The sequence below is a fragment of the Microcaecilia unicolor genome, chromosome 6, assembly GCF_901765095.1.
Source record: "Microcaecilia unicolor chromosome 6, aMicUni1.1, whole genome shotgun sequence".
In the NCBI taxonomy this organism is placed as follows: Eukaryota; Metazoa; Chordata; class Amphibia; order Gymnophiona; family Siphonopidae; genus Microcaecilia; species Microcaecilia unicolor.
Genome location: NC_044036.1, coordinates 330,761,620 through 330,775,410, shown reverse-complemented (window position 1 = coordinate 330,775,410; position 13,791 = coordinate 330,761,620). Strand labels below are relative to the sequence as shown.

General features: G+C 47.6%; 1 protein-coding gene across 2 annotated transcripts in view; it reads left to right on the top strand.

The window, feature by feature from the left end:
* Window positions 1-13,791, top strand: part of PRKCA (protein kinase C alpha) — a 611,673-nt gene that overhangs the window by 493,297 nt on the left and 104,585 nt on the right. For both annotated transcript variants that reach the window (XM_030208456.1, XM_030208455.1), the window contains exons 7-8: window positions 2,711-2,845; window positions 4,849-4,942. In XM_030208456.1, the coding sequence (XP_030064316.1) occupies window positions 2,711-2,845; window positions 4,849-4,942 (229 nt within the window). The remainder of the gene's footprint in view (window positions 1-2,710; window positions 2,846-4,848; window positions 4,943-13,791) is intronic.

Here is a 13,791-nt window from a genome sequence, read left to right as displayed (position 1 = left end):
CAGCAGCGGCGGTGCAGCGACCAAAATGTGCCCCCCCTCCTCCTTGGGCTCTGGCCCCCTCCCACCTCGAGGTCTAGCTACGCACCTGTTAAAGACAAGATTGCTCCCCCCCCCATAGTAAGATCATTCTTCTGCCTGTACTGCAGGGGCGTAGCCAGACTTCGGCGGGAGGGGGGTCCAGAGCCTGAGGTGAGGGGGCACATTTTAGCCCCCGTCCCGCCACCATTATCCACCCTGCTGCCGCCGCCAACTTTGACAACCCTCTCGACTCCCCCTCCCCCCCCCATCGCCACCAACTTTGACGACCCTCTCAACCCCCTCCCCCACCGTGGGCTACCTTTGCTGGCGGAGGACCCCAATCCCTGCCAGCCGAGGAGGTCCTCTTCTTCCCGCGAAGGCTTCGTTCTGTTTCTGACGTCAGAAAGGTAGCCCACGGCGACGGAGGGTTAGGGTTGGCGGCGGGAGGGGGGTCGAGAGGGTCGTCGGCAGGGGGGGGTTCAGGGCCTAATTTGCCCAGTTTCGTTTCTGCTGTAGACCCCAGTTGAACTCTGCTTATTATTGGAGACGGTGGATAGATGTAGGTCGTTGAACTTACCTACTGCAGTGGTACATTTTGCATCAGAAATAGTTCAGCATTAAATAACTACTGTAATCCAGTGTGGTGTGCCAGAATGGGTCGAGGTATTTGCTTGGAACTGCATCAGAACTTCTTAGCTAGCCATTTATAGGGTCCCTGTCCACATTACAAGCCAGAGCTTATGCGATCCATTTACTTATTATACCACGCGTTACACTACGGGGGTCTTTTACTAAAGGGCAGTATGTGTTTGCACTTCGTGCAGCTTAACAACTAAAATCAAAGACTGTGTGCAGTGTTCCCCACTGCTGCCAGTGGGGGCAGTGCTTCAATATCGTGTTTCCAGTAGCTAAGGAAAGGCAAGTCCTTTGGAATCCTGTACAGCTTGCCTATTCCTCACTATTGAAAATATGATATTGAAACAGCGCTCCCCACTGGCAGGAAGTAGGTGGAGGACTCCTTCACAGCTCGGAGGGAATTTTAGTTGTGTGGTACTTGTTAGAAATGTGCCCAGCGTGACCTCACAATTCCTGCACTAGTGTGCATGAATGGGAGTGGAGGAGTGGCCTAGTGGTTAGGGTGGTGGACTTTGGTCCTGGGGAACTGAGGAACTGAGTTCAATTCCCACTTCAAGCACAGGCAGCTCCTTGTGACTCTGGGCAAGTCACTTAACCCGCCATTGCCCCATGTAAGCCCATGAGTGGGAAAGCGCAGGGTACAAATGTAACAAAAATAAAATAGATACTATTGGAGATTCTACATGGAACGTTGCTACTATTGGAGATTCTACATGGAATGTTGCTACTATTGGAGATTCTACATGGAATGTTGCTATTCCACTAGCAACATTCCATGTAGAAGTCTGTGCAGGCTTCTGTTTCTGTGAGTCTGACGTCCTGCACGTACGTGCAGGACGTCAGACTCACAGAAGCAGAAGCCTGCGCGGCCACATTGGTGATCTGCAGGGGCCGACTTCTCCATTGAATGTTGCTAGTGGAATAGCAACATTCCATGTAGAATCTCCAATAGTAGCAACAGTGGAGGAGTGGCCTAGTGGTTAGGGTGGTGGATTTTGGTCCTGGGGAACTGAGTTTGATTCCCACTTCAGGCACAGGCAGCTCCTTGTGACTCTGGGCAAGTCACTTAACCCTCCATTGCCCCATGTAAGCCGCATTGAACCTGCCATGAGTGGGAAAGCGCGGGGTACAAATGTAACAAAAAAAAAAAAATTTAACACCTCCTACTGTTGGAAATGCTAAGTGAACCTGCACTAAAAACGATGGTTATGTTTGACCACGGCAAAACAAAACCCGGAGAGATGGATCTTAAGAATACTTGTTTATTGATGAAAAAAAAAGACTCAACACAAACGTTGTGTTTCGGCCGTTAGGCCTGCATCAGGAGTCTCGCTTGACGGTGTTCCGTAGAGTGGGTCTCAAACAGCGGCAGACAGCTGATGCGTGCGTTAGGGGACACGTAGCGTGTGGACCTGTGAAGTGGGTCTTTAAAAAGACCTTTTACGTAGGAACTTGGCTCGTAGACGAATGGGTTGTCCGCATGAAGCACGCTACGTGTCCCCTAACGCACGCATCAGCTGTCTGCCGGTGTTTGAGACCCACTCTACGGAACACCGTCAAGCGAGACTCCTGATGCAGGCCTAACGGCCGAAACACAACGTTTGTGTCGCGTATTTTTTTTCATCAATAAACAAGTATTCTTAAGATCCATCTCTCCGGGTTTTGTTATGCCGTGGTCAGACATCCCACTTTCTTCTATACCTGTGTTCTCCCGTGGGGCGTTCGAGTGCTCCGCTTGACTGCGGATTTGTTTGAACTAAAAATGATGGTTAGCGTATGGTAAGTACAGCGCGTTAACTATAGCATGCAGTCCATGCGCATTCTCCACCCTTGTCCTGTGTCATTCCCGTTCTTTAACACAACATGGAGTAACATGGAAATTAGTGCATGCTAACTGCTGTGCCACTTGCGTGGAAGCAGTTAACACACACTAATTTGCGTGTTATCTGCTTAACAAACTTTAGTGAAATAGCTCGTGTATTTTAAGCAGTGCTCACTAATGAAGATTTGACCCCCCCCCCCCTTGTTTTTTTTCGTCCGTGTGTTCTCTTTTTAGTAAGCTAAAGCCAACGGATAAAGACAGGCGGCTATCGGTAGAGATTTGGGACTGGGATCGGACGACAAGAAATGATTTTATGGGGTCCTTCTCATTCGGGGTGTCGGAACTCATGAAAATGCCGGCATGTGGATGGTAAGATGCACCGTTTTAATACTGACATTTACAGTGATCGGCTCCAATCACGAGACAGAGATTACAGTACTTCTCTGCAGTTCCTCTGTGTTGTCTGCCCCTGAGTTTGTTTTTGTTTTGTTTTGGGGTTTTTTTTTTTTTTAGAGTTGCTGAAACATAGAATATCACATTTGGATTATATAATTGAAATAGTTTACAGTAAGCCTATCCTGTGAGAATTCCTTTAGGGTAGGTTGTCAGATAGTGCCGTGAGGTTATATAGACTTCGTAATCAGCTGTCCTTGGACTCTGGATTCCATTACTACCAAACAAACCCTCTTTACAGTGGTGATTTAATTGGGATCAATGCTCCAGGGCCGCCAAGACACTGAGCCAGGCCCGGGTCAGGGCCGCCACTGCTGCCCCCCCCCCCTCCCCCGGACCCTCCTCATTATCTGAAAGTATCTGTTTCCACATAATCTCCATCCATTCCACACCCCGTGGTGGTAACTGTGGGCAAAAGAGGGAGAACAGAGCACCTCCCGGATGTGCAAGCAACAGAGGTCTCAAAGAAGGCTGATGAAGTCCAAGAGTAAAATAGTCACGTCTATTTATTAATAGCAAAAGCAGCCACTAGGGTGTACAATAGCACCTGGATAAGCACAACTCAACATGGCCATGTTTCGGCAGAAATGTTGCATCAGGAGTCCAAGAAGCTAGAATGCTGTAAGACTAATATATATATATACTAGCCGTTAAGCCCGTGAAAACGGGCGAGTATTGCAGCCGTCCTCTCTCCCCTGGTCTCACCCCATCCACCGATCCTCCCCCCCCCCCCACCATATCCAGCGACCCTCCTCTTTCCCTTGGCCTCCCCCTCCCCCCATGTCCAGCAACCCTCCTCTGTGCCCTGCTTTCACCCCAAGTCCAGCCACTATGGCCTCTCCCCCTGCCCTCCCCCCATGTCCAGCTACCCTCATCGCCGCCGCTCCCTCCCCCGTCCGTGCCGGGGTCCCTGCACGGACCTGACAGCGCCTCTCACCTCTGTGTGAAAGCGATACAGGCAGCAGCAGATCGCTCTGCTGCTGCCTGCAGCGCTTCCACACGGAGGTGAGAGGCGCTGTCAGGTCAGTGCAGGGGGCCCGATACGGAGGGGGCGGGAGCGGCGGCGGGGATGGGGGGGGAGGGTGGAGGTTGTTTTGTGCGATGTTCCTTTCCAGGTGGCAGCGTCCGACAATTCGACTCTGTTTCCCTCTCTGTTCCGCCCTCTGACGTCTTGACATGAGGGCAGGACAGAGAGGGAAGTCTGTACTGTGCATTTGCAAGTGAGTACGGTCACTTGCCGTTTATATGTTTGATATGATTGTAGAATCTAGCAAATGAGTCCTTAATGCCAGGAAAAGCTAAGCTTGCCTGAGAGATGTTCCATCTGCTTCTAACAAAAATCCCTGTATCCACACATATATATATATATATATATTGGACTTACCGCATTCTAGCTTGTTGGAATTCTGATGCAGCGTTTCTGCCGAAACACAGCCGTGTCGAGTTGTGCTTCTCCAGGTGCTACTGTCCATCCTAGTGGCTGCCTTTACCTTCATCTGCTATTAATAAATAGAAGTGACTGTTCACTCCTGGACCGAGACCTCACTTTTTCTTTGTGGTAACTGTTTACATCTGCATTCGGTGCACATCAACCGTTAACAGGTCATGCAGTTAGCGGGAGTCACTTCATTAACGGTGCTGATGCAGCTTAGTAAGTAGTGGGGGGGGGGGGGGCTTAGCTGTGAAAGAAAGTTGGGCATTGAGCAGGTAGCACATACAGGGTTATCTTCAGATGAATTTACTAAAACTACAACATTAAGAGTGGGTGTAATTGAGTGGATTAATTTAATAGGTCTGATTCCTCTTGGCAGGTGGAAGGCCAGATTTTGTTTCCAGATTCAATAATGCATAAACCCTGCCTTAGGTTTAATATGAAATCACGTGGACTTGCTTGCAAGACTTTTGCTTGTGTGTTTCAGGTACAAATTGCTTAACCAAGAAGAAGGTGAGTACTATAACGTCCCCATTCCGGAAGCGGATGATGGCAACGTGGAGCTCAGACAGAAATTCGAGGTGAGATTTAAGATCAAATGATTTTTTTTTTAATGCCGTCATGTATTTCTCTAAAACATCCTAATGTTTGGAAAGATCAAGGCTTAAAGTATAAAAATGGCACAGCAACTGCTGTAATAGCCCGGTCTTGAAATTAGGCTAGAAGTGCTGTGCGTGAGTGCAGAAATGAAGGGTATGTTGATCATTTTGGAGCAACTGGTACTTTGCATTAGCAAAATGCATGGGTAGTACAGTGCATACTGTGAAGCGTGCGTAGGATAGCTCTGAATGAAATCCATGCACATTCCGTGCAGAAAAATGAGAAAGAGGATTGCGGTCATCTTAAAGATGGTGCAAACATTTAAAATTTTCAGTTTGCACATCGTTTTGTGAAAAATGTCCAGAAAATGTTTTGAAAATATCAAGGCCCATCTTCGGTCATCTGCCCCCTCCTCAGAGGTGACTCAAGGCCCTACCTCCCCGCTCCTGTAGTCCAGCATTTCCCCTACCCCTAGATGGTCAGCATCTCCCTCTAATATGGCCAGCTTTTCCCCTTCTCTCTACCCCCCCCAAATATGGCCTCACTCTTCCCTTTTCCCCTCGACCCCCACCCTTAGCAGCCAGCATCTCATCTCCCTTTTTCTTACCAATGCACTGTATTCAGCATCTCCCCCTCTTTCCAGGCCTACCACCATCCTAGGTCCTTCTAGGCCAGAAGCTGCAAGATACCTGCGAGTTGCATGGGACTTTTAACCATAGCCTACTACTACTACTACTTATCATTTCTATAGCGCTACAAGGCATACGCAGCGCTGCACACCATACACAAAAAAAGACAGTCCCTGCTCAAAGAGCTTACAATCTAGATAAGACATGAGACAGACAGAACAATTAAGGGTAGGGGAATAAAGAGGTGAGCATAAAGGATAGGGCAATAAGTGAGGGTACTGAGTAAGAGAGTCATGGTTAGGAGTCGAAAGCAGTAGCAAAGAGGTGGGCTTTAAGCCTAGAATTGAAGACAGCCAGAGACTGAGCCTGACGTACAGGCTCAGGGAGTCTATTCCAGGCATAGGGAGCAGCGAGATAGAAGGAATGGAGCCGGGAGTTAGCAGTGGGGGAGAAGGGGGACGACAGGAGACATTTACCCAGCGAACGGAGTTCACGGGGAGAAGTGTAGGGAGAGATGAGAGCGGAAAGGTACTGAGGAACTGCGGTGATTTAACCAGAGCTGACATTGTGATGTCATAATGCCTCAGTCCACCAATGCCTAAGAGCCAACCTCATCAGTGATGTCACAATGGCTTGACTGTCCTATACTTGGCTCATACTACTACTACTACTATTAAACATTTCTATAGCGCTACTAGACTTACACAGCGCTGTACAAATGAACATGAAAAGACAATCCCTGCTCAACAGAGCTTACAATCTAAATTGGACAGACGAACAGACAGCTAGGGGTGATAAGTGAGGGTGTTGAGTAAGAGAGTCATGGTTAGGAGTCGAAAGCAGTAGCAAAGAGGTGGGCTTTAAGCCTAGACTTGAAGACAGCCAGAGACTGAGCCTGACGTACTGGCTCAAGGAGTCTATTCCAGGCATAGGGAGCAGCGAGATAGAAGGAACGGAGCCGGGAGTTAACAGTGGGGGAGAAGGGGGACGACAGGAGACATTTACCCAGCAAACGGAGTTCACGGGGAGGAGTGTAGGGAGAGATGAGAGCGGAAAGGTACTGAGGAGCTGCGGAGTGGATGCACTTGTAGGTCAATAGGACCTACACTCAAGCCTGGAACTCAAGTGCTGCCATGTCCTGCTGCTCTTCTCTAACAGGAAGGTGGGATGGCGGGATGCAATAACACTTCAGGGAGGGTCTGGGTTTAAAGGTCCTGATGCAGTGCTCAGGTACTTACAACTTCTGGCTCCTGGGGGTGGCAGTTCCGAAAGATGAGAGATACTGGCCAAGGAGCGAGAGTACCCTCCCCCAACCCCAAATTTTCACCTTAGGCAGATATCTAGTCCACCTAGTGACAGGGCTGGCCTTGTAAGATATTTGCTATCTGCGTATGTGTAGACATCTTATTTGGAAAAAATGACACACAGTGGTTTACAGCAGTTTATTAAAAAAAACAAATCTATTAGATACTAACCTTAATAAGCATAAACACCTCATTCTCTCCCCCACTCTCGCCAAGGATGGAGCATTATTACATTATTTAATAAGAAATGCAATACAATTAGGTAATGTTTTTTGCAATTCATATTCTTACCCACAGTTAAGAGATGTTCAGAAGATGAAGACTTATGCAAGGAATTGTCTGTGCCTACGTGCTCTGTCTTAGTTCCTCTGTCTCTCTTGCTCTCTGTCTGTGTCTCTCTTGTTCTCTCTGTCTCTGTCTCTCTTGCTCTCTGTCTCTCGTGTTCTCTCTCACTCTGTCTCTGTCTCTCTTGCTCTCTGTCTGTGTCTCTCTTGTTCTCTCTGTCTCTGTCTCTCTTGCTCTCTGTCTGTGTCTCTCTTGTTCTCTCTGTCTCTGTCTCTCTTGCTCTCTGTCTCTCGTGTTCTCTCTCACTCTGTTTCTGTCTCTCTTGCTCTCTGTCTGTGTCTCTCTTGTTCTCTCTGTCTCTGTCTGTGTCTCTCTTGTTCTCTCTGTCTCTGTCTCTCTTGCTCTCTGTCTCTCTTGTTCTCTCTCACTCTGTCTCTGTCTCTATTGTTCTCGCTCACTCTGTCTCTGTCTCTCTTGCTCTCTGTCTCTCTTGTTCTCTCTCACTCTGTCTCTCTTGCTCTCTGTCTCTCGTGTTCTCGCTCACTCTGTCTCTGTCTCTCTTGCTCTCTGTCTGTGTCTCTCTTGTTCTCTCTGTCTCTGTCTCTCTTGCTCTCTGTCTCTCGTGTTCTCTCTCACTCTGTCTCTGTCTCTCTTGCTCTGTCTCTCGTGTTCTCTCTCACTCTGTCTCTCTTGCTCTCTGTCTGTGTCTCTCGTGTTCTCTCTCACTCTGTCTCAGTCTCTCTTGCTCTCTGTCTGTGTCTCTCTTGTTCTCTCTGTCTCTGTCTCTATTGTTCTCGCTCACTCTGTCTCTGTCTCTCTTGCTCTCTGTCTGTGTCTCTCTTGTTCTCTCTGTCTCTGTCTCTCTTGCTCTCTGTCTCTCTTGTTCTCTCTGTCTGTGTCTCTCTTGTTCTCTCTCACTCTGTCTCTGTCTCTCTTGCTCTCTGTCTGTGTCTCTCTTGTTCTCTCTGTCTCTGTCTCTCTTGCTCTCTGTCTCTCTTGTTCTCTCACTCTGTCTCTGTCTCTCTTGTTCTCTCTCATTCTGTCTCTCTTGCTCTCTGTCTGTGTCTCTCTTGTTCTCTCTCTCTGTCTCTCTCTCTTGCTCTCTCTCTCTCTGTCTCTCTTGCTCTCTGTCTCTCTTGTTCTCTCTGTCTCTGTCTCTCTTGCTCTCTGTCTGTGTCTCTCTTGTTCTCTCTGTCTCTCTTGCTCTCTGTCTCTCTTGTTCTCTCTCACTCTGTCTCTGTCTCTCTTGCTCTCTGTCTGTGTCTCTCTTGTTCTCTCTGTCTCTGTCTCTCTTGCTCTCTGTCTCTCTTGTTCTCTCACTCTGTCTCTGTCTCTCTTGTTCTCTCTCATTCTGTCTCTCTTGTTCTCTCATTCTGTCTCTCTTGCTCTCTGTCTGTGTCTCTCTTGTTCTCTCTCTCTGTCTCTCTCTCTTGCTCTCTCTCTCTCTGTCTCTCTTGCTCTCTGTCTCTCTTGTTCTCTCTGTCTCTCTTGCTCTCTGTCTGTGTCTCTCTTGTTCTCTCTGTCTCTCTTGCTCTCTGTCTCTCTTGTTCTCTCTCACTCTGTCTCTGTCTCTCTTGTTCTCTCTCACTGTCTCTCTTGCTCTCTGTCTCTCGTGTTCTCGCTGTCTCTGTCTCTCTGCTCTCTGTCTGTGTCTCTCTTGTTCTCTCTGTCTCTGTCTCTCTTGCTCTCTGTCTCTCGTGTTCTCTCTCACTCTGTCTCTGTCTCTCTTGCTCTCTGTCTGTGTCTCTCTTGTTCTCTCTCTCTGTCTCTCTTGCTCTCTCTCTCTCTCTTGCTCTCTCTCTCGTTCACTCTGTCTCTGTCTCTCTTGTTCTCTCTCACTCTGTCTCTCTTGCTCTCTGTCTGTGTCTCTCTTGCTCTCTCTCTGTCTCTCTTGCTCTCTCTCGCTCTCTCTTGTTCTCTCTGTCTCTGTCTCTCTTGTTCTCTCTCACTCTGTCTCTGTCTCTCTTGCTCTCTGTGTCTCTCTTGCTCTCTGTCTCTCTTGTTCTCTCTCACTCTGTCTGTGTCTCTCTGTCTCTCTTGCTCTCTGTCTCTCTTGCTTGCTCACTTGCTCTCTTTCTTGCATGCTCTCTCCCTCACTTTCTCTCTTGCTTGCTCTTTCGCTCGCTCTCTCTCTCACTCTCTTCCTTGTTCTCTCTCTCTTGCTTTCTCTCGCTCACTTGCTGTCTCTGTCTTTCTTGCTCTTTCTCTCGTTCTGTCTCTTTCTTTCTTTCGCTCTCTGAAATTCCCTGTTGAACTACAGGGTATTTCAGATTTAGTTGTATTCCAAAGGAAGGTCCAGATAGTTTTGTTAAAGGCATCTAATTTAGTGTTTTAAATGTTGTTATATTTGTTACCTTGTTGGTGGTCTGTATGTTTTAATATAGTTTTTTTGTAATCTGCCGAGAGCATTGTGGAAGGAGTGGGATATACATATGGTAAATAATATCAGTTCCCAATCACATTTAATAAGAAAGAAATATCTACCAATCCTTCCTCCACCTACCAAAGTATCGGCCTCTACAGGATCTGAGCAATGTTCACATTTTAAATATCTCAACTGCAGGTAGGTCCTGATTTTAAAAAGCACACTCCCTCCTGAAGCTCTAACCACGAAATGCAGAAAGAAGAAGGGGTTAAATTACAATGAAACACAACAGGAAGTGGTTAATGAAATAATTTCACCCTGAATATAGAGGTGAACAAAACAGTGAAAGCCTATAAAATGGTCACCGGGTTATTTTTTTTTTGGGGGGGGGGGGGGGGGGGTTCGTGGTGAAAAGCCACAGCAGTGGCGTTCCTAGGGGGGGCGGTGGGTGCGGTCCGCCCCGGGTGCACGCTGCTGGGGTGGTGCCACGTGCCTGTCGGCGCCGCTCGTTCTGTGCTCCCTCTGCCCCGGAACAGGTTACTTCCTGTTCCGAGGCAGAGGGAGCATGGAACGAGCAAAGCAGACACATGCGCGGCCCCCCCCCCCCCCCCCAAGCAGGTAAAAATGCACCGGGGGGGGGGGGGGGGGCATCGGTGATCCGCCCCGGGTGTCAGCCGCCCTAGGAACGCCACTGACCCACAGGTCCTGTTTCAGAGTTCATGCAAATGTTTTCATTGTACTTCTGATTATCCCCAAACCTTCTAGCCTGGAGTCACTGCTGGCCCCCAGCCTTTAGGCAAGATTCAGCTTGTGGAGGGGAGGAAAGGGCAGCTGGAGGAGTCAAAGCAAAACAATAGATCTGGACAGCCCCCGAAACTCAATGAACCATCAGTGCAGACCTTTACCTGAAGGAATTGTGAAAATATTATCAGTAGTCCATTTACCTGGATAAATGACACACCCTCACACCAAAGTTTAATATTTAAAAGCATGATGTCTTGCAGGGGGACAATTAGAGGCCTGAAAATTAATTGGGGGGGGGGGGGGGTTAAGGGTGAAGGTTCACTTAGCAAACCCAGTACCTTTGCACCAGCCGGTGTGGAGGTCAAAATGAAATTAGTTTTAACATGAAATTAGTCATTTAAAAAAAAACTCCAGAAAGAATATACCAGATGAATTTCAGAAGAGAAATGGGTGAGAGAGATTGTAAAGAGGATGAAGTTGTAATCCCAGTGTTTTATTGGCATAATCCTGTTATTTGAGGTTAATATGCTAAAAACGCAATGAAAACAACACAGAAAGAATTTTCAAAGGTCAGCTTGTACAATGGAGCCTTGATTGACCTCACAATACAGGAGAACACTCATAAAAGGTGAAAACTCTAGGCTCCGCCCAACTACTGTACGAGGCCTAAGTGTGTCCTGAGATCTCAAATGAAGGCCTGAGTTTTTGAGCAGTCTTAAAATTAGGATAGGCTCTTTTGACCTCCCTACAAACATTCATATTACTGTGTTGTTACTAACAGCCAAGGGACATGAGGAATTTCTCTGGGATGATTCTGTCAGGTTTTTGGCCAGCAGGTAGCCACACCTCCTCAGATCCTTGTGCAAAGTTTGTGGCACCCTGGAGATACTTACCTGCAGAATCTGTCTGCTGCTTGCACTTCCTTTTTGGTTTCTTTTGGGTGAAAACAATATGATTAAATGACATTTCTTGTCTGCTAAGCAGTAGAAAAAAAATTTTCCTTCTGGCTCCAGACAGTGTTCAGAAGGTCTCTTAAGTGTAGTGAAAGGTTGAAGACTGAATCTTGCTGAAATATTTTTTTTGGATGAGAACATTTCACATTTTATAACATAGAAGATGGGCCCCAGTAAAACTGTGATATTCTTTTCTGAGTTATCTGCCTCATTGTCAAAGTGCTTCACTAGCTTATAGATTGAGAACAATTTTTGTCATTAGTTTCTTCTCCCTGTTTGTCTGGGTGACTTGAGTTTTCCCCACGTTTACCAGTTACGTAAATGGGTTCAAATCACTCCTTTGTTTGAGGCACAGCATTTCAAGAAGCAATCTGTCAGCTGCTGGGCTACGCCCATTTTAGTCTCCCCCTCCCTCCCCCCCATCCCACTAGACACACATATTTTCACACCCTCACTCCTTGAGAAGAGGACCATGGTGAGCAGTGATGGAGCTGAAACGCCAAAGTGGCCAAGCCGTAGATCCAGACCCAGGAAAAGCAACCAAAGGGAAATACAAATATACCAGAAACTAGAGAGAGGCAAAGGCTTAGCCCTCCCCCCCCCTCATTCTGTAACGTGGCGCCTCCCATAGCCACGCCCTCTTCTGGGTTGCTTGCGAGAGGATTTGGGCGTGGACCTTTATAGAATCATGACCAGCCAGATCCAGCCACAAATCCAAATTTAAAGCCAATGAACGTCAATAATTATCAGCCAATTATTGATTGACTAGTAAAACAGACCCGTTTCTGACACAAATGAAACGGGCGCTAGCAAGGTTTTCCTCGGAGTGTGTATGTTTGAGAGAGAGAGTGTGTGTGTGAGAGATGGAGTGTGTGTGAGTGAGAGAGAGAATGAGTGAGAGATGGAGTGTGTGTGTGAGTGAGTGAGAGAGTGTGTGTGTGTTTGTGTCAGAGAGAGAGAGAGTGTGAGAGACAGAGTATATGTGTGAGTGAGAGTGAGTGTGTCAGAGAGAGAGAGAGAGAGTGTGTGAGAGAGAGTGTATGTGAGAGACAGAGTGAGTGTGTGTGTGTGTGTGTGTGGGGCTCCGAGTTCCATGACCTCCTCCTTCCCTCCCTCCCTCTCCGAGTTCCAGGCCCCCCTTCTGTCCGAGGTGCAGGCCCCCCTCCCCTCTCCCCTCCCCTCCTCACCTCTCCCCCCTCTCTCTCTTCCCCTCCAAGTTCTTGGCCCCCCCTTCCCTCCGAGTTCCATGCCCCTCTCCCTCTTCTCCCCAGCGTGTTCCATGCCCACCTTTCCTCGGAGTGTGTATGTTTGAGAGAGAGTGTGTGGGTGAGAGATGGAGTGTATATGTGAGAGAGAGAGACAGACAGAGTGTGTGTTTGTGTCAGAGAGAGAGAGTGTGTGAGAGACAGAGTCTGTGTGTGAGAGAGAGTGTATGTGAGAGACAGAGAGTGAGTGTGTGTGTGTGAGAAAGTGAAGCCTTCAAGCCTTGAAGCATTCATGCGCTCTGTAAGGCTCCATCTCCTTAATTGACGACACACAGCTCCGGAACGTTGCAGGAATGCTTCAAGGCTTGAAGGCTTCACTTTCTCTGCTTCAGAATGTTGGAGGTGCGTTTTATTATATAGGATAATGGCTCATGAATTTATTTGCATGTGAATCTCAGGATTGCGTGGAATTTTGGGTACCATTTATAGAATCCAGGGGCAAGTGCACATGTAGTTTGCAGAATGCAAGCACTTATGCACGTCTGAGGCATTTATACGCATAAATACTATTCTATAAATTATTTGTCAAAGTCGCTTAGGGATAGATTCTATATATGGCACCTGAAAAATCCATGTGGAAGAAAAGTACGCCTAAATTTAGGTGTACTGTATAGACTAGGCCCAAATTTCTGTGCGGCTTATAGAGTGTGCCAAGCGCCCTTCCACGTAGCTAAATTTAGTCACGGGCAATTACGCCTAGTAAAACTTGGTATAAATGCCAACACCTAAATTAGGTGTGGAACAGCTTTATTCTATAGCAGTTCACATAGATTTTAGAAATGCCCATGGTTACGCCCCTTTTCAACTATGCAACTTAGAATTTACGAGCATCACATTCCAGAATAAGCTTAGACAGTTGTGCGTGCAAATTCTAATTAATGCCAGTTAGTGGCAATTATCAGCGCTGTCGGCTCGTTAAGCTAATTAAATTGCGCACACAAATCCAGAATACGACCAGATTTAATTCAGGGGTTAGTGCATAACTGCGAGGCGGTGTACATGTGGGCAAAGCACGGGCAGGCCTTTGTTGTGTCACCCAGCGACACGTAGCGTTGCATGCGTATCATGGAGTACTTAAATGCCCTAACCTACCCCGACCATTGACCTGTTGTAAGTAGGCGTGCCTAAGCTTTGGTGTTCCAACGTGGCTTTGTGATAGAATTCTTTAATGGCTTAGGTGCACCTCAGTGCCATAATAGAGCTGATGTTAAGCACAGCCCAATGCAGCGCCTGCATCTTAGCACCAAGTTACAGAATTTCCCCCTAGCTGAATATGAACCTTACC